Source organism: Juglans regia, chromosome 10 (genome assembly GCF_001411555.2).
Source record: "Juglans regia cultivar Chandler chromosome 10, Walnut 2.0, whole genome shotgun sequence".
In the NCBI taxonomy this organism is placed as follows: domain Eukaryota; kingdom Viridiplantae; phylum Streptophyta; class Magnoliopsida; order Fagales; family Juglandaceae; genus Juglans; species Juglans regia.
Genome location: NC_049910.1, coordinates 16,265,538 through 16,285,352, shown reverse-complemented (window position 1 = coordinate 16,285,352; position 19,815 = coordinate 16,265,538). Strand labels below are relative to the sequence as shown.

The window sequence follows — 19,815 nt, the reverse complement described above, 5'->3', positions numbered from 1 at the left end:
TTTCTGATAATTAACTAGATAATTATTAAAGCTATTTCCATGGTATGATTTTTTAAGTAAATGAAGAGTTTTAGTAAGTCCTTTTAGAATTTTAATAACGTTTAGTTTTCCGTATAGGTGAAAATTGGCTTTCATTTGGCACAATTGTGGAAAGATTAAAAAAAGTTAAAAAGTTCATGTAAGCGGGGTTCCTATTCTAAATTTACATAAAAATGAAAAATGAATTGAGATTGGTTTGTAAAATGTGTATGTTGTGTTTTTAAAAGAAAATGTGAAATCAACCTCAGTTATGGGTTCAGCATTCGCTCATGAAATCTATATAAAAGAGGAAAATGTTTTTGACGTGAATAGTATAGACATGAGTAATATTTAACATGTTTTTTTTTTTTTTGAGAATAAGGATCACATTTCATTCATAATAGTGAACATACAAATATGACTTAAAAAGTCAATTACAAACGTTAATAGCTCCCCAGCACACTTTCATGGCTGACATGGTCTAGTCTAGACGACAGATCACTAAAGACCTAAGTCTAAGGGATCCGTCATGTACATCTCTGTCCCGGACAGAGTAACAGTAACTAGGTGACAAAACCCATACCCCGATCACGCAGAGTAGGGTCCACCAACCCCATACACCGCCTAAACGGAGAGGGGAGAACACACCGACCGGACAATTTTTTTTTTTTTTTGGATTTTTATTACAATAAAAGAAGAACAGGACACGAAATAAAATACAAAGAAAAAACTACTGTAACCACGGACACAGAAACTGCTCCCAGCGACTGCGGTGGCACGTGCAGAACATGCGCCACCCTGGAAGAAAAACGTCCACCGATCTTGGAGGATCCAGACTCACAGAACCCAGTGGCGCCGCGCGTGACGACGGCAGAGGGCCTCCCGGCGGCGCGAGAGAGCCACTAGCCAAACGTCTCCGATATCTTCTGGCCACGCATGCGAGCAACTCACCGCTCCGTTTGGCGCCGCCTTCGGTAGACTTGAAGATCGACGGCTGGGCAACGCCATGGAGAGACGCGTGCTGATCTATGTTTGCGGGAAGATCTAAATCCGCGTTTCTCCCTTATTTAGCCTGCAAAATACAACAAAAACCAAAATGGAGCACTACACAGAGGGTCCGGAGGGTAGGGAGAAAGAGGAAGAGGGGGAGGAGCCGAAGCTCGCACCCCCTCAAGTCAGATCTGGAAAAGGAGGTTTTGATAGAGAGGAAAAGTTTTCTTCTCTTCGATCAATTTGCCGATGGAGGAAAAGGGGGCTTTAAACAATATAAATCACATTTCCTAAAATTTGAAAATAGCGAATATGAAATTTAAAAATTTTTGTACATATGATTTGAAAATATTTTGAATCTGTTTTTAATCATATAAAAATGGTATAAATATATTAGTATGTGGTTTGAATATATTCAGCATGTGGTTTGACATGATAGGAGTATGAAAAATCTTTGGGATGACTTAGCAGCGTTAGGGGTTTTAGAATACTTATTAATTTTTGTACCTAAAGAAACCTTTTTCGAGCACAACTTTCTACGAGATCATTGGTTTTTCTTCCTCTAGTCAGTGAGATGCAGGTTGACCATAAGGATATATGTAATACCAAATTTATGGTCCCTTCAAATCGATCGTGTTATCATTTTTATAAACGAGATCTAGAGCAAGTGCAGCTGTACAACAGTAGATTGAAATACAGTAAACAACAGAAAATCCTGGCATTATATTCTGGATATCTCATTGCTAATATCTAGGAAAACGATTGCCATTTAACAACTAAACCATTCATTGATGCGTATATCTAATCTAACCATCTAAAAATCCCGATCCGTTGATCCCAACTGAACTAGGGGTGAAAGGTAGAACATGGAACCACTCCCCATCAAGCTGTAGAGTTCTTACTGTCTGAGTAAAAGGATCATACAATACAAGCTCCCCCAGATCTCTGCACACAATAAACAATTCGCCCCTCTTCCAAAACCCCAACGGCCATCCAAAGGCGCAAATGGGTACGATCCTCACCAGCCGAGTCCAAGATTCTTTAACACCAAACTCGAGCAACAGCCATATATCGAAGAATCTCTCATCCCCCTTATTACGAGGATAAACTATCAAAGCAACCGATTCTTTTAGTACCGTGAGAGTCCTCCAAGTAATTTCACCATATACAAGACTATAATTAGGCAATGCCATCGTTCGGATCACCTCATCGCACACGTCGAACGCAACAATCTTCTCGTCCCCATAATAACTTAGCGCCAACCAAAAACAGACACCATTCATATAAGATGAATCGACTCCTTGAAACTTGGGCACTTCAACATCGACGACAAGATTTCTCCAAGAACCACCGCTTAGGCTATAAACCTCCACTTCCTGGTTCAGATGGACACGACCAGCCAAGTAAGGAGGGAGATACGGCTCATCACTCTCCGCCACATAGCGAATCCTCAAAACCTTAAACTCTTCGTGTATCGGGTCGAAACCGAAACAGACGGTTTCCACGTCCCAAGCGTGAGGGAGGAACATGAACTCCACCGTGGTGGGGTTCCACACAACGATGTTGCTGGTGCCGTAGTAGTCAAAGAGACAGAGCAAGCCATTACAGGAACCCACAATCTTAATATCATACGGGCTTTGTAACGGAAGATCTTGATGAGTTTTAGAGTCAGAGGCAGAGGCGAGAGTGCTGTAGCATAGGAATGAATAAGACAGTCTTCCGTGTGTGGATTCGGGGGAGCGTTTTACGAAGAGGAGTTGATGGGTGGGGTTGGCGAGAATGCAGTCATTGATGAGACTTTTGGAGAGGTAATCGGGAGTGCCGATGAGGGTGGCCCAAGATTTGCTGACAGATCGGAATCGAATAAGACATTTTAGGGGAAGCCCGGGGAGAATTTCAAGAACCAAGTCTTCAGGGATGTAAGCGGACATGGCTGGCCCCTCTCTGTTCTCGTTTTCTTGCAAGTATCCGCGTAACTGCTTATTATATATTATGGCTTAAGGGTGAGTTAGTTGAAATAAATTTAAAAGTTCAGTAAAATATTATTATAATATTATTATTATTTTGAAATTCGAAAAAGTTGAATTATTTATTATATTTTATGTAAAAATTTAATAAAATTATAATAATAATATGATGTGAGATAAGTTAAAAGGTTTTTGCAAACTAACGTTGTGTTTAGATATTGAGCTGAAATCAGTTAGTTTGAGTTCTTTATGAGTAATAGTTTGTTGAGTAGTGGGGGGAGTTATATGGGGCCCATTAAACGAAGTTTAAAGTGTGTTCGAATGTTAAGATGAGTTTAGTACTTTTTATGAAAAATTAAAAAATGTTATGATTCTCACGTATAAAAATGTTTTAAATTGAAAAATATTGTAAGTCTCACATGTAAGAAAGTTTTGAGTTTGGATGAGTTTAAGAATTTGAAAGTTTGGTATTTGAATGTTAGACCCGACTTAAAGTTTGATTGAACTCAGCTGAACGCAAAGCTCAACTGAGTTTGGAAATCAAATGCAACCTAAACCTAAGAGCCCGATTCAAGTTCTGGTCTCCGTGCGATGGCATGGGTTAACTTACACTTTTATTTCCTTGTTTTATATTTTTATTTTGGGCTATGGAAAGCAATAATTTCATTGAATCAAAGAAATTACAAATTGTAATAATAAAATAATATTTCTTTCATTTCTTTTATCTTTTTTTTTTATATATAGAAAAGCATAATTTCATTGAATCAAAGTGATTACAAATCATTCTTATCAAGCCAAATAGCTTGAGATGCAAACATTGGGACATTATCCTACCACATCTTAATATTTTCTACTTACCAAGAATATCTTGTTAATCTATGTAACACCCCATATTTTAGTGTAATTTTAATGAAGAAATTATTTTTATTGATTCAAAATTTATTCTCTTATTTTAAAATTATTGGATTTTTTTTTTAATTGGGTTATTTTATGATTTTTAGTTTACAAAATTTTTTTTTTTAAGTGCTTTCTTTAAATTAATTACTGTTATCCGTTTAAATTTATTCTCAAATTAAATTAACTTATTATTGGATTTAATTATTTAGTTCCATTGTAATCACTGTGTTTGAATTATTTTTATTTCATTGGCTGTTTTAAAATCATTTGGGTTCATTAATAATTTTTTTTAAAGAGAGTTTAGGTTTAAGTATATTTATTTTATGTTATTTTTTTTTATTTTCTTTTCTCTTTAGACTTAAGAACCCGTTCCTTGATAGCACCCAGAGCACGTTGCACCCGTTTGCCATTTTCATGCATTCCCTTTTCATCCCCTTCATCTAGGTTTTTCCCTTTACTATTTATATCTCCTTTATATACATACTTACGGTTATCATCTCAACCCTAGACTAAGTGCCGCTCGTCCTCCTCTTCGCCAAACCGAGATCCCTTCTCCACTGCGCTAGCAAGTTTCATTGCTGTTTTTTTTTTTCTTTTTTTCTCTTCACGTCTCAGCCTCCATCAATCACTGTACCCACTCACTGCAGCTGCCCTCATTTTCACGCCCCAGCACACAAGAAACTGTGGCCTTGCAGCCAGTCCCTACACTTCCGTAAAGCACCAAACCGCAAGCCTCGGTTGCGTTCAGCAGTCCCGTCACCCCCCACAGCCAGGCCAACACGTCGTTCTCCACTGAACTCAGTCCACGCACAGAACCTCAGCGACCCTGGTCCACCACTCAAGCCGCGCGCCACCACCCTCTCCACGTAAACCCACCTCTGTTTGCACCACCGAAAAACAGAGCACCAGCCTTCCTCCATAATGAACCCCAGCGCCGCCACCCAAACTGCTCAGCCTCAAGTGGGAACAACCGGAAGACGCCGGTCGTACGCTCAGGTCCGCCGTGACCACCCTCGGTAAGCCAAGCTCTATCTCCGTGCTCTGTCTCCCACCATTCTCTCTCGCTCACCTCTCCCTCTCTCTCTCGTGCTCAGCGCAGCTCGACGGAAGCTCCGCCGCACGCCTGCTCTCCAGCCGCTCCACCACAGTCCAGTCATCGCACGCTGCCGCCTAGTTTCCCCTTGAGTAAGCCCTGCCGCAACTCATGTTTTAGTCTTCTTTAGTGTCTGTTAGTTGACTATAAGGGAAACAGTATATATTAGATATTTCGGTAAAGAAGAAGAGTCTGTTTTTACCTTCCTACCCTTTTATTTTCTAAAACATGCTTTAAATTTTTGGAAAGGCTTTCAATGGACTACAAGATTTATGCTGATGGCTTAGTTCTAACTGATTAGTGTTTAAATCTAATGAGCTATTTTTTGTGGACTGGGATTGAGATTAATGAGACATACGTCATTTTGAAAGACTTGTGAATTTTTTTTTTTTTTTTTATCAGGCCTGATTTTATTATGTTTGATACACGGTTTTAGTAAAAATTTTTTATTTGGGCTGCATGTGGGTTTATTTGGTTAAGTTGGTATTTTTAAGAGACTGATATTTTATCGGAATATTTATTAAGTAAATACTGATAATTTTTTTTTTAGAATGATCAGTAAGTGTAAAATCTTATTTTGAATCCTTTTAAAAGAATATTTTTGATTTAAACAAAAGCTATGGTTTTAATGATTTCGATATAGTTATGTTTTTTTTTTAGTTTTATAATTTATAGTAAGGTCTCATTTGTAAATAAGTTAGAATTTAATGTTTTAGTCAGAGTTATTAAATTGGATATTGATGAGTTTAGAAAGTGATGCTAGTATTTTAGGAATAATGAGTATTTTCGATTTTGAGGAATTAAAAATAGGTTATTTTAAAAGTTTAGGCTTAAATATCGAAATACGAGATTGAATAGAAATTTATGAAAATTTACGTGATTATTTTATAGGTGACGATTAAGTTTGTTCAGCATTATTGAGGAAATTTTCGAAAAAAAAAGTTAAGAAATCCAGGTAAGCGGGGTTCCTATGCTAGATTTGCATAAAAATAAAATGGACTGAGGTTGATTTTTGAAAATGAACATGTTTTGTTATAAAAATATACTTGAACTATCTGAGTTATTTGTTCTGCATTACTCATGAGATTCTGTTTAAGAATAAAGTATTTTTTTGGCATGATTGGTGTAGACATGAGTTATTTTGCATTTTGGTTCTAAACTCTAAAAAAGAGAGCGAATATGAAAGTTTGTGCATAAAATAATGTTTTGTAATTTCTGAAAAACTCTGTTCTGTTCTGAAGATGGTCTGTACTCTAATATGATATGCTTTCTGAAAATTCTGTTCTGTTCTGAAGGTATTCCGTATTCTGATATGATGTGATTTCTGAAAATTTTTGGCATGACATTCTGAATTGGGATGTGGTTTGTGGATGGTGACCTATTTGACCTACCACGGGTGCTAATAGTGGCTTCTGTTTGGGTTGGTACCAACTGTTCTGTTTCTGGTGCACCCACTTTAGAAACAAAGTGGTTTTCTGGTGGTTTTTCCTGTGTGCACACTCGGGGCTCCGAGAATAAATAAGGGGAAGATTCACATTCGGTTTCTGCTCGGTTAGCTACCGGGGTTTGCACAACCCTACCACGGGGGTTAAACATGGCCTCTGATTCGATATGATGCTCTGGTACGATGGTGGTCAGTTATGCTATGCCAAAAGAATTTGAATAAGAATATTTTTAAACTTTCGCTCTGATATTTTTGATAACATGTTCTAACTCTGCATTCTGAAAATAAAGTGTTTTGTTCTGCATTCTGAAATCTGTAAATGCTCATGTTTGCATACTAGTATATGTTCTCTGCTTACTGAGTTGTTGATAACTCACCCCTATCTCCATAATATGTTTCAGATAATTTTGATGCAACAGCTGGAAATTAGGAATAAGGAATACTTGCAAATTTTGTGGATCATAGAAAACTATGTACCCTAGGGTACAATGACTTTTGGAAAGTCTTTTGGTAGCGTTGATATTTTATGTGGCTTTGATATGTTGAGTATTGGATATTTTTAGTCCTTGTGGAAAAGTTTATCTAAATCAATGAGACACCATTGATGTGCCCTTATGTAGGAACATGGATATTTGTGTTGAACAAATAGGTTAATATGTTATGGACATTCTGGTTTATTTTAAAAGTATTATTTTGGAAATGACTTTTAGGTGATATGAGTTAACTCTCCGGACCCTCTGGGGTCGTGGCGTTACAATCTATGTGCTACCTCATTGTCCATTCAGTGAACATGTAGCACTTTGCATTCATTGAAATTATTCATAAGTCTTTGTATTTCTCTTGATAAAATTCCAAGAGTTGATAAAGAGTCTCCAGAAAATTGAAGCTCATTAATCAGCATCAAACAATCACTTTCTAGGATTAACTTGGGGATACCCCAGTTAATACAAAATTGCAACCCATGAAACATAGCTAGAACTTTAATTGTTTCAGAATTTGCCACTTTATTTTCCACTTTGCTAGCTGCTATAATAACTTCACCTCGTTCATTTTTTAGAACAGCAACAACTCCAGCTTCTTTGATAAAGAAAAAAAAAAAAAAAGCACTATCCACATTTAACTTCAGATATTCTGGTGGACGAGGCTTTCGATAGCACAACAAACTAAATAACCAAGCAACACCCAACAAAATAATGAGGATGAGAGACAAATAAAAGAGTCTGTAGCAATGTGATCTATTTCGACCTATACTATGAGTTGTTTTCTGTTTCCTAAATCTTTATATTCTGAGTTAAAGAGTTTAATGGCTTAGTTCTGGTGGGGAAATCAATCTCAGGGGAGGAAAATTCATTGGGTTAGTTGGGAGAAGCTGTGTGACTTTATGTTTCAAGATGGGATGGGTTTTAAAAACCTAAGGCTTTTTAATTTGGCTCTCCTTGCAAAACAAGGTTGGAGACTTTTGAAGAATGAAGACTCACTTTTGTTTAGTATCTATAAGGCAAAGTATTTTTCAAATACCAGTTCTTTTTAGGCTAAAGTTGATTTGAGATTTTTATATATTTGGGAGAGGATTTGGGAAGCTACACACTTTTTTATCGAAAGGTTGCGGGTGGCGTGTGGGAAATGGAATGAATATATATGTATTCAAAGATCCTTCGATACCAAGATGTGAATTGCCTGTTGTTCAGTCATTTGTTGATGAAGATATGCGAGTAAATTCTCTGATAGATGCTGGAAAAAGATGGTAGAATGTTCAGAGTTTAAGAACTCTATTCAATCCAAATGAGGTGAGGCGAATTTTGAAGCTGGATGTGTATTTAGATGCTGAAGACTATGTTTTCTGGGTATATGAGAGAAATGGAATGTACTAGGGTAAAAGTGCATATAGGATGTTTCGAAATTCTGGTGTACAGATTTTGGGTGAAAGTTCAAGACAAAAATCTTTTTGGAAATGTTTGTGACATTTGAAGTAACTTAACAAATGAAAATATTTACTTGGAAAGCTTGTTTGGAGAAGTTGCCTACATGTCATAATTTAAGGAGAAAGGATATTATCGATGATGATGCATGTGTGTTCTGTGGGAGGGAAGGAGATGATGTTGCTCATGCTATTTTTTATTGTTATGATGTCAAATAGATGTATGGAGACCACGTTAAGTTGTATAGAAATGCTGATTCTGGTTTTATTTTTTGGGATTTGGCTAATGTGGCTTGGGAAAGAGGGTTAGAGGAACTTGACAACTTTTATTGCAATTGCTTGGGCTCTTTGGCATAGAAGAAACAATTTTATATATGAGCAGGTCCTTCTTGGAACACAAATGGTGATTAATAATGCTCTATCTCTAAAGTTAGAGTTCAAATAACTTTAGGTTTTTTATGTTTCATAGAATCACATTAAGAAAGTTGTATCTTGGAACTCTCCTCCAATAGGCTACCTTAAGTTCAATGTTGATGGTGCAATCTTTTATGAACAACATACAGCTGGGGTAGGAGTGCTTCTTCGAGATCATAATGGTAATGTTCTAGTTGCTTTAGTGAAGTGGAAAGGAAGCTAGTGTCTTCTGAATTTATTGAGATTGTTGCTATGCTTAGAGGATTGCAATTGTTTGTCCAATGGGGTGTTCCAAAGTTAGTGCGTGAAGTAGATTGTTTGCTTCTTGTGAATGCTTTGAATAATCTTATTGATTATATTACTGATTTTGATTTTCTACTTCAAGATTTTTGAAAAATGATGACTTGCTTTCAAGAAGTTCAAGTTTTGCATGTAAACAGGCTAGGGAATACCACGGCACATCAGTTGGCAAGTCATACTTGGAATGTTAGTGATATTGAAATGTAGTGGGATTTTTGTCCTTCATTTGTAAGTCAAGCTGTTTGGTTTGACAAAATCAATATGTTGTAAGGACTTATTTAATTCAATGAATGAGATGTTGGTTATCTTAAAAAAAAAAAAAAAACGAGTTTGCTCATGAAGTCCTATATATTGAACTGGACTCTGGAAGGAAGGAGAGGTTTGAGAAGAATTTTACAATTTTGCGTGCATAAAAATAAAAGAATACTTGTACATTCACAAAAGAATTAGAAAAAAATAATTTTATAAATTGATGTGATTTCATCTGATTCGTTAGATCTATTTTATAATAAAAATAATTTTATAATCTGATGAACCACATCTAACCACGTCAGTTTATAATATTGATTTTGTGTAATTATTTTGTGGCTAGAGTATTTCCTAAGATAAAATCATATTAAAAAGAAAAGAAATGCCTTAGCACTGTATCCTTATAGAAAAATTTTACTCATTATTTCTACATCACACACCACACATGATTTTTTTATTATTTATTTTCACTTAGCAAGTATGTGATGTAGGGATGACGAGTAAAAGAATTCAATTAATTTAATGTGAATAAAAACAAAAAAATTAAAAAAATAAGTATAGTGTGTGATTTGTGAGATAATAAGTAACACAATTCATCCAAATATATTTGTTGAGTACTGTTTCTAAAATCCAAAAATCAAACCGTATGCCTACTTCAATGCTGGCTGGTTTTGATTTGTATCACGCAATTTTCAATGAGTAATTTTATATAAAATTATGAAGTGTATATATATCGCATAATTGTTTTGAAAAAGAATGGAGTTCACTGTTAAAAAATTAATTTTTTTTACGTGAGTTTCATATTTTATTTATTTTTTTCAAAATAATTACACAAAAATTGCATAATTTTTACAAATATCTTTTCTATTTTTAACTTCATAGGATTTTTGCCCATGCCACTGCGAATGCTCTGGCCATATGTTTTAAATGGGTTTTGGGCTATATATAAAATACGTCTGGGCTCCACACGAGTCGGCCTGCCCTAATTTATTTTAATCCAGCCTATACCTGTTATATAAATATATATATATATATATATAAAAAGAAAAAAAAAGGGACGTCTGGTCGAGTGGCCAAGCCCAGTGGCACTAAAAGCACAAGAAAGCATAATCTTTAGTTTTTAGTCAAAATGGATAGTGTTGTATAGTGCATGTGTGTTTCAAAGAAGATCAACAACGCTCAACCATTTGGGCTGTGGCACTCATCTTTTTTTTTTTTTGAAATCAAAACATTTCTTCTTCTATTCATCAAAGGTTGACAATACAATCTTGTCTTGGAGTATAAGACTAAAAAGGCCCTCTGGACCATATTCTATCCATACTACCTCCTCATTTACATTGTATGCATAATTTGCTAAAAAATGTGCTATCTTGTTTGCTTCTCTATACGTGTGTGTAATTGACCACATAGGTCTATGTACTAATAGTTCTCTGCAGTCTGCTATCACTTGACCATTCCACTCCCAGTTTTCATCTACACAATTTACAGTACAACCTCCAGAGCATCCCCTTCAAACATAGCATCCCCAATGTTGAGTTCTGAGCACAGCTTCAAGGCTCTCCACAAAGCTTCTGTTTCAGCAACCACAGAAGAATTAACATGTATTTTTTTCAGACAAAGAGACACTAGAACATCCCCTGCTGCATCTTGTATAACCACACCAGCACCCATCATCTTGTTTTTCTTCTCATAAGCTGCATCCCAATTCACTTTCACTACTCCTTCCCTTGGTGCCTTCCATTTAGCAAGCTCTCTGTCTCCTCTAATGTTATTAACAATTCTGTTGCTACTAGTTTCTCTACTGATTCCTTGAGCACTTTGATACTCCTCCATACTATGTTTTGCTTGGATAAAAATAGCTTTTGGGCTAGAAAAACCATTTTCAAAAACAAACTTATTTCTCCTCAACCACATGTTTCGGAACACAGTAGCTACAAGGCCCAACTCTTCTTCATTCAATCTCGCTGCCATCTTCCTCCATACTACCCCAAAATCCTCTTCTCCATACACCCATTTCTGCACTAGACTCCCTTCCTCAGCCTAGACATCAACTGCCGCAGGACACCTCCATAAAACATGGCATGGGGTCTCTTCATCTCTCTCACAGATTGGGCATGTAAACTTGTCTACCACCCTTCTTACCTCTTGTTGGTAAGCAATTTCTAATAGCTTTCCAGACAAACATTTTAATCACACCAGGAATGTTCAAACCCCATAACTCTCTCCATCCTTCACCCCTCGCAGACCCACATGAAGGCTCCCCACTTATCCTTCTCTTTCTTTCCATCTCAAAATGGTATGCTGATTTAACACTAAATACCCCTTTCTTGGATGGAGCCCAAATCTGTTTATCATCTAAACCTATCGAGCTTAAAGGCATACTACATATAATACCAGCCTCTTCTTTATTAAAAACCTCCCTCACTAACCCCTCCTTCCATCCACCACCTCCTTCTTCAATCAGTTGGTCTACTCGAGCCTCTGCTGCTAATACCCTCATTGGAGACTGTACTTTAAATGAAGACAACTTTGGGATCCACCTATCCTCCCACACTCTTATTCTGTTGCCATTTCCAACTCTCCATACCAATCCATCTCTCAAAAGCTCAAGAGAACCCCATAAGCTCCTCCAAATCAGTGAGGGGTTAGTTCCAAGCTTTGCTTCCAGCACACTAGAATGCTTATGGTATTTATCTTTCAAAACTCTAGCAGCCAAAGAATTAGGATTAATCAAAGCTCTCCAACACTGTTTTGCTAGAAGAGCTTTATTAAAACTCTCCAACTCTCTGAATCCTAATACCCCATAGAACTTTGACTCTCCCATTCAGCTCCACTTCATCCAATTAATCTTCTTGTCATTGTCCTTATAGCCCCACCAGAATTTAGACATGAGAACAGCAATCTCCACCAGAATTTAGACATGAGAACAGCAATCTCCTTGCACAACTTTTTTGGTAAAGCAAAGACATTCATGTGGTAGGATGGAATAGCTTGGACTACTGCCTTTAGAAGAACCTCCTTTCCAGCAGGTGAAAGAAAATAATTTTTCCAATTATTGATTTTGAGCCAGATCCTATCCTTAATTCCTCGAAAAGTATTATACTTTGATCTTCCCACTAGAGCAGGTAGACCTAAGTATCGTTCATAGTTATTTTGCACCCTACCTCCAAGCTCCTCCACTATTCTGTTCCAATCTTCATTCCTCCCATTAGAGCTAAACATGGTAGAAGTTTTCTGCTTGTTTAGACATTGCCCAGAAGCCATCTCATATTTGTTCAAAATCCCACTGATTTTCTACCATTCATCCCAACGAGCTCTCCCAAAAATAATACAATCGTCTACAAAAAGGAGGTGAGTAAGTCTAACACCACCTCTAGCCACTCCTACTCCCCTTAACTCACCCCTTTCTTCAGCCCCATTAATGAGATTACTCAGCCCTTCAGCACATAAAAGGAAGAGGAGGGGGAGAGGGGATCCCCCTGCCTCAAACCTCTTATTGGTTTAATCACTTTCCCTGGCTCCCAATTAACCAAAACAACAAATGAAACCGTGGTAACACACTCCATTATCAGCTTAACCCATCTGACCCCAAACCCCAGCTTCTCCATTACCCTTTTCAGAAAGGGCCACTCCACCCTGTCATAGGCTTTGGAAATATCTAATTTTAGTGCCATGCTGCCCTCCTTCCCCTTATGCCTAGTTTTCATAGTGTGCAAGGTCTCATAGGCCGCAATTATGTTATCTACAATCATTCTTCCCGATACAAAAGCACTTTGATGCTTTGAGATTACTGCATTCAACACCTTCTTCAATCTGTTTGCAATAGTCTTAGCAATCAATTTATACAACACATTGCAGAGGCTTATAGGTCTGTAATCCCCCACCTTCATTGGCTGTTCAACCTTTGGAATCAATGCCACATATGTGAAATTTACAGATTCTACCATCTTACCACCATTTAAAACACTCAAAGATGCCTCCCAAACCTCCTCCCCCACTATGCTCCAAAAAGATTGGTAAAAACATGCACTGAACCCATCGGGACCAGGAGACTTGTAGGGCCCCATCTGTTTTAAAGTAGCTTCCACCTCTTCTCTAGTGAATCTCTTTTCTAGTTCTTCCACCATGCTACTTGTAACCCTTGATCCCATTGAGTGCAAACAATCCTCAATCACTTCTCTAGAAGGTTGGCCTAACATATATACTTCAGCAAAATGCCCTCTAAAAGCCTCAGAAATCCCCTCTTGATCTTCTTTTACTTCAGATTGGGCATCCACAACAGACAAAATCTGATTTTTCTTCTTCCTTTGACTAGCACACTCGTGAAAAAACTTTGTATTTTTATCACCTAAACAGTACCAGTTTCTTTTTGCCCTTTGCGTCCACCTTATATCCTCCTGCTCCAACAACTTTCCTACTTCCAATTGTATCTCGTGTAACTCAACAGTATTTTGTGGCCCTTCCTTCTCTTGTAGCTTTTTAATATTTTCAGTCAACAATCTATATTTGCATTTCTTTCCTTATCAATCTTCCTGAAACCATTTGCCAACCTGCCACTACACCTCCTTAGAAGCTTCTGCACCTCCTTCATAGGTTCAAGAGTCACCTGTTTTTCAGACCATACCTGTGCCACTACCCTTTCACATTCATCCTCCTTTAGCCAACTTGCCTCAAATCTGAACATATACTTCCTTTTCTTCCTCAAACTCTTTGGCCTTGTTATAGATAGAACCACTGGTTTATGATCCGAACATCTAGCAACCATACTCTCCACCCAAACATCTTGGAACATGGTCCTCCAATCACCATTTACTACAAATCTATCAAGTCTTTCTTTAGTGAAAGTATGATCAGAGTGACCATTACTCCACGTGAAAGGATTCCCCACACACCCGACATCAAGCAGTCCATTCTTCTCTAAAGCTTCTCTGAATTGCACCATCTGACTTTCTGCTCTCAAACCTCCTCCAACCTTCTCATTTTGAGTCAGAATTTCATTAAAATCCCCTACTACACACCATGCAAACCCCTTTGATGGCTTTAGTCTAGATAAAAGTTCCCACGAAAATCTCCTTTTTCCCACCTCTGGATGCCCATAAAACCCAGTAAACCCCCAGACTTTACCATCCTCTTCATGAATTATTGCACTCACATGCCATTGACAATAGCTAATTAATTCCACCTCATTCTTATTTTTCCAAAACAGCACTAGACCCCCTTTCCTTCCTACAGGATCCACCACTAAGCATCCCTCCATTCTCATTCTATTTTTTAACACTTATACTCTGCTAGCCTTTATCATAGTTTCTATAAGGAAAACAACTTTGGGAGACTTTTCCTTAACCAAACTGTTAAGGTCCTGAACTGTCCGAGTGTTCCCAAGCCCTCGACAGTTCCAACATAATAGATTCATAGCTGTTGGCAGGGCTGCACCACAGCCTCTGCCAAAACATCCTCCATCAAAAGCTCCTCCATTCCCAAATCCGACTTTAACTTCTTTTCTCTTCCACCAACAACACTCACCCCCTCCTTCCCACCATCAAGACTTCTTTTCAAACAATTAACAGAATAAGAAATCTCACTTGAAATGCCTTTACCACAAGCCCTCCTCTTCCATCCCCTCCCCTTCTGTGTGATGACCTGCTTTGAAGAATCAAAATTATCCACATCATTCTCAACCAAATGACTTTCTTGAGACACCATGGCTCCCTTACCCTTACTTAGGGTGACTGGCCTAGTTTCTTCTTTTCCCTCTTCAGGATTCCCCAACCCAGCATCCCTATTCCACTGAGTAACTATATCTCCTCCTATTTCTTCCACTCTACCCCCTCCCCCCTCAGTTCACTCCCCTCATCCCTCACATTAAAGCCCCCCTCCTCATCACATTGGCTTTGTTTTTTAAGAACCCCTTCCCTCATCTCCCTCTTTTTTTTTATTGCAAGAGCTCTCAGCCAAGATCCAAACTGAAAGGATCCTCCCGAATCTTCCTCCCTTTACAACCTGTTTTATCATGTAAAATGCAACCACACCTAAAGCAAATTTTTGGTAGCTTCTCGTATTTCACTGGTATCCACATTCGTTTACCCTCCAGCATAATTTTTCTTCCTCGAGCAAGCACCTTCGTCAACTCACACTCCACTTTCACCCTGAGACATCGACCCCACGCCATTCCATCCTCCTGTATATCCACCTCAACCACTTTCCCAATTGATTTCCCTATCCTCTCACCCGTATTCAGATTCATCCCACTTAAAGGCAGATTATACAATTGAATCCAGAATTGCTCAGTCGAGAAATCAAACTGGTTTGGTTGGATACTTCCATCAAACACTCTCAGTGCAAATAGATAATTATCAAAAACCATGGACACCCCTTCAGCACTCTATTCCTATCTCCCTGAGATGCAAATGTGATTACAAAGCAATTCTCTCCAATCTCACAGAAATCCATATGTTTACTTACTTTCCAAATTTTCACCATCATCAATCTCACTACATCCTTTCCGATTTTCCTCTCAGCACATACTTTTCCCACCAGGCTCCTATCTTCTTTCCTTTTCACTTCTTCCATATTGCCTAAATCAACCTCGATGGGAACCTTATCATCTTCATTCAAATTCAGACGTTCACAGATATCTTCAATGTCATCCATCGTTACCGCGTCCTACTGACGACAATGCACTCCTTCCTACAGGATGATTACACCGAACAAATTACATCTTTCAAAACCATACTTTTGACCTCTGGAGGGCCATCATTTAACCAAAAACAATCAATAACATTAGAAATAGCTAGTTGAGCTGCAGTATGAGCAACTTTGTTTGCTTGTCTATGAACGAAATTCAGTTGCCAGGATGGGTTGGACACCAAAAACTGCTGCAGGTCCTCTATCAATTGTCCCAACCACGTGTTGTCTTCCATTTTGGAAATTACCGTTCAATGACCATTTTGTAAATTACCTGCATGGTCTCTAATTACTATCCCCATCCCCATTCTGCCATTGGTCTTGTTAAAAGCTGCATCAAAGTTGCCTTTTACAAAAGGCTGGTCCGGAGGCTTCCAAATTACAGTCGACCCTTTCCTAATGCTGTCTTCAACTCTGATCTTGTTGACTGTATTGCACTCACAGAACAAAGAGAGCTCAGCTTGAGCCTTTGCTGAAACTGAACCTGGTTGGGAGAATTGATTTTGGAATATGAATGCGTTCCTCCTGGCCCATAAATGATACATAAGGACTAAGGCCAGTTCGAGGTTCTCCTTAGTAAGTAAATTGATCAAATCTGACCATAAGAGCTAAAAATCCAGATAATGTCTCCTCCATTTGCTAAAAGCACTATTTTCCCCTCCCCACACATCAGCTGCAGCGGGACAAACCCAAATAGTATGCACAGAGGTCTCCACCTCTCTTTTACAGATAGAACAGAGGTTGTTATCAACAATTTGTTTCCTGAAAAGGTTGTCTTTGGTAGGGAGGATGTTATTTAAGCATTTCCAAATTAATAGTTTAACCTTTCCAGGGACTTCTAAACGCCAAAGAGCCTTCCACCAATCAGAATTTCCCCCTTCTTTTGAGCCTTCCCCCGAGTATCTCCCCTTGAGTGAAGTTGCTAGAAAGTAGGCACTCTTGACTGAAAAGGTTCCTTTCTTTGAGCCTGCCCAGATTCATTTGTCACATGTGCCTCTATTACTTATAGGTATGGTGAGAATACACTTAGCTTCCTCTTCCTTAAATACTGCTGCCACCAGATCTTTTTTCCAAGATCTATTTTCAGTATCCATTAGGACTTCCACTCTAGATTCTGGGTCAAGGGTATTTGGAGGGGTTTGGACCTGGTATGTCACTGGTCTTGGCAGCCACTTATCCTTCGAGATTTTTATGCTAGCTCCATTGCCTATTCTCCAAACAGTTCCTTCCTTTAACAGCTCCAAACTAGACCAAATACTTTTCCAAAGAAAAGAAGAAGATGAGCCTTTCAATTCTACCTCCAATAAATCACATTTCCGAAAGTACTTCTGTTTGAACACTCTGGACACCAGCGAATGGGGATCTGTCATCAGCCTCCAAACTGGCTTGGCTAGAAGAGCTTTATTAAACCTACTGAGGTCCCTGAAACCCAGACCGTCCTGATTCTTTACCAGTCCCAGAGAGCTCCATGTTTTCCAGTGAATGCCTCTTCCTTCCCCTTTATGGTGCCACCAAAACCTAGCCAGAAGAGTCTCAATTTCTTTTAGTAGCAGTATGGGCAATTTAAAGATACTCATCGTATAGGTTGGAATAGCTTGCAGTACACTCTTTACAAGAATTTCTTTCCCTACGGAGGACAAGAACTTAGTCTTCCAGCTGTTGATTCATTTCCAGATCTTTTCTTTTAGGCCACTAAAGGTCTCATACTTTGATCTCCCAACCAGAGTTGGGAGACCAAGGTACATGTTGTAGTTGTTGTTTCTAGAGCCATTCACTTGCTGAAGTATAAAAGCCCTTGCTTCCTCTTTTGTGTTTGAGTTGAAAAAAACACTTATTTTTTCTTTGTTTAAAGTTTGTCCAGATGCCTCCTCAAACTGCCGCAGAAGATTATATATTAGATACTACTCAGCAAGCATAGCTCTACAAAAAATAACGCAATCGTCGGCAAAGAGGAGGTGATTTATTTTCATCCCCCCTCGTGTAACAGTTACTCCTCTGATCAGACCCTTGGATTCAGCTGTATTCAACATAGAGGAAAGGCCTTCAGCACAAATTAGGAATAAATAAGGTGACAGGGGGTCGCCTTGTCTCAGCCCTCTAGAGGGGAAAAAAACCTCACCTGGCTCCCCATTGATAACAACAGAGTAAGAAACGGACTTAACACATTCCATCACTAAGTCTGTCCAATTCTGACTAAAGCCCAACTTAAGGAGCATGGCCGCTAAAAAATCCCACTCTACTCTATCATAGGCTTTGGACATGTCCAGTTTGATGGCCATGGACCCTGCCCTTCCTTTCCTTTTGGAATGCATAGAGTGAAGTAACTCGTATGCAACCATTATATTATCGGTTATCAGCCTATTTAGAATAAAGGCGCTTTGATTCCAGCAAATCACCTTACCTAAAATCCCTTTCATCCTATTTGCTAGAACCATAGAAATCAATTTGTAATTCACATTGCAAAGAGAAATAGGCCTAAACTCACGCACTGAAGTAGGGGACTTTACCTTGGGAATGAGGACCAGATGAGTATGGTTCCAGCCTTTAGGGAGATTTCTATGAATGAAGAAATATATAACAGCTTTAGAGACGTCATGACTAACAATTTTCCAGTGATCCTGGTAAAAACCAGCGCTGAAACCGTCGGGTCCTGGAGACTTGAAAGGGGACATTTGCCTGAGAGCCACCTCCACTTCTTCAACTGTGCAAGGCCTATCCAGCTGTTGGAGCATTTCGTCAGTCACTCTTGAGACAACCCCTTGTGTACATTGATTGATGCTAGCTGGACTGGGCTTTGACGATTGGAAAACTGCAGAAAGAAGCCTGTTAAACCCTTTTGCTATATCACTCTTTTCTGTCAACTCAGCTCCTTCCATATATATAACTCTATTAATAGTATTTCTCTTCCTTCTTTGGTTTACACAGGCGTAGTAGAACTTAGTGTTTCTATCGCCCCCTGTCAGCCAGTGTTTCTTTGCCCTTTGTCTCCACCAAGTATCTTCTTGATCCAAGAGAAATTCGATCTCTTGTTGGAGCTATTTTTGCTTGGTCCTTCATCTTTCTGCATTTGGCACAATACATTAGACTTATCCTTAATAGCTTTTGTTCTCTCCCGACCCAACTTCCTGCTCCACTGTGTAAGCTGCCTTTGTGTTCTATCCAATTTTTTTGACACACTGTCCAGCCCGCAGTCACTCCCTGGTCTGCCTAGCTAAGCTTCAGATACTACACCATCGCAGCCCTCCTCTTTGTTCCAGCCCAATTCATACTTGAAAGGATAAAAATGCATGCGAGCAAAGGACCTATCTGGGAGGCATTTCAGCAATATTGGGTTGTGGTAGGAGCACACAGCTGGTAACGTCTCCACCGAGACATCGGACGCCATTCGCGATGGCTCTATCGAGTCTCTCTTTTGTGAAAGTCTCATCTTCGTGACAATTGTGCCGAGTAAATTGGTTGCCTTGCCACCCCAAGTCGGAAAGATTACCTTCTTCCATAAAGTTTCAAAACATACCCATAAGTTTTCACTTCTAGGCTTTCCCCCCACCTTTTCTTCCTTGTACAAAACCTCATTGAAGTCTCCTATAATACCCCACCCCCAACCTCCGGCTTGCAAGAAGAGAGCAAATCCCAAGTCTAACTCATCAGGTTCGAATTTGGGTGCCCATAAAAGCAAGACAGGAGCCATTCGAATTTACACTGCTTATCATTTATGGTAACGTTTATGTGGTGTTGTGAGTAATTGACCAAATCCAGAAGATCCTCTTGTTTCCATAACAGCATGAGCCCTCCACTCCTCCCTAACGCCTCAACTACAATGCATCCATCAAACAAGAATCTC

At 38.8% G+C, this 19,815-nt stretch overlaps 3 protein-coding genes across 3 annotated transcripts; all 3 read right to left on the bottom strand.

Moving 5' to 3' along the window:
* Nucleotides 1–1,814: 1,814 nt before the first annotated feature.
* Nucleotides 1,815–2,939, bottom strand: LOC109017914 (F-box protein At3g07870-like). The gene has a single exon (XM_019000095.2). It carries the CDS (start codon nt 2,937–2,939, stop codon nt 1,815–1,817), a length of 1,125 nt encoding a protein of 374 aa, XP_018855640.2.
* Nucleotides 2,940–12,125: 9,186 nt separating this feature from the next.
* LOC109007967 lies at nt 12,126–12,554 on the bottom strand. The gene has a single exon (XM_018987886.1). The coding sequence runs from the start codon at nt 12,552–12,554 to the stop codon at nt 12,126–12,128; it is 429 nt and encodes a 142-aa protein (XP_018843431.1).
* Nucleotides 12,555–15,988: 3,434 nt separating this feature from the next.
* On the bottom strand, nt 15,989–18,850 carry LOC118349651. Its single transcript, XM_035695160.1, has 5 exons — nt 18,094–18,850; nt 16,999–17,601; nt 16,799–16,941; nt 16,249–16,582; nt 15,989–16,203 (listed from the first exon to the last, which is right to left on the bottom strand). Exons 1-5 carry the CDS (start codon nt 18,848–18,850, stop codon nt 15,989–15,991), a joined length of 2,052 nt encoding a protein of 683 aa, XP_035551053.1.
* Between the last annotated feature and the right edge of the window lie 965 nt (nt 18,851–19,815).

What these genes read in the sequence shown, in the direction of transcription:
- LOC109007967 (XM_018987886.1), bottom strand. Translation starts at nt 12,554, where the DNA reads ATGGCTTCTGGGCAATGTCTAAACAAGCAGAAAACTTCTACCATGTTT.
- LOC109017914 (XM_019000095.2), bottom strand. Translation starts at nt 2,939, where the DNA reads ATGTCCGCTTACATCCCTGAAGACTTGGTTCTTGAAATTCTCCCCGGG.
- LOC118349651 (XM_035695160.1), bottom strand. Translation starts at nt 18,850, where the DNA reads ATGGAAGGAGCTGAGTTGACAGAAAAGAGTGATATAGCAAAAGGGTTT. An exon ending in GTTTAGAAGTCCCTGGAAAG is followed by an intron (nt 16,583 to 16,798) that starts GTTAAACTATTA and finishes CTGGATTTTTAG; the next exon opens with CTCTTATGGTCAGATTTGAT. An exon ending in AGTAATTAGAGACCATGCAG is followed by an intron (nt 16,204 to 16,248) that starts GTAATTTACAAA and finishes CCAAAATGGAAG; the next exon opens with ACAACACGTGGTTGGGACAA.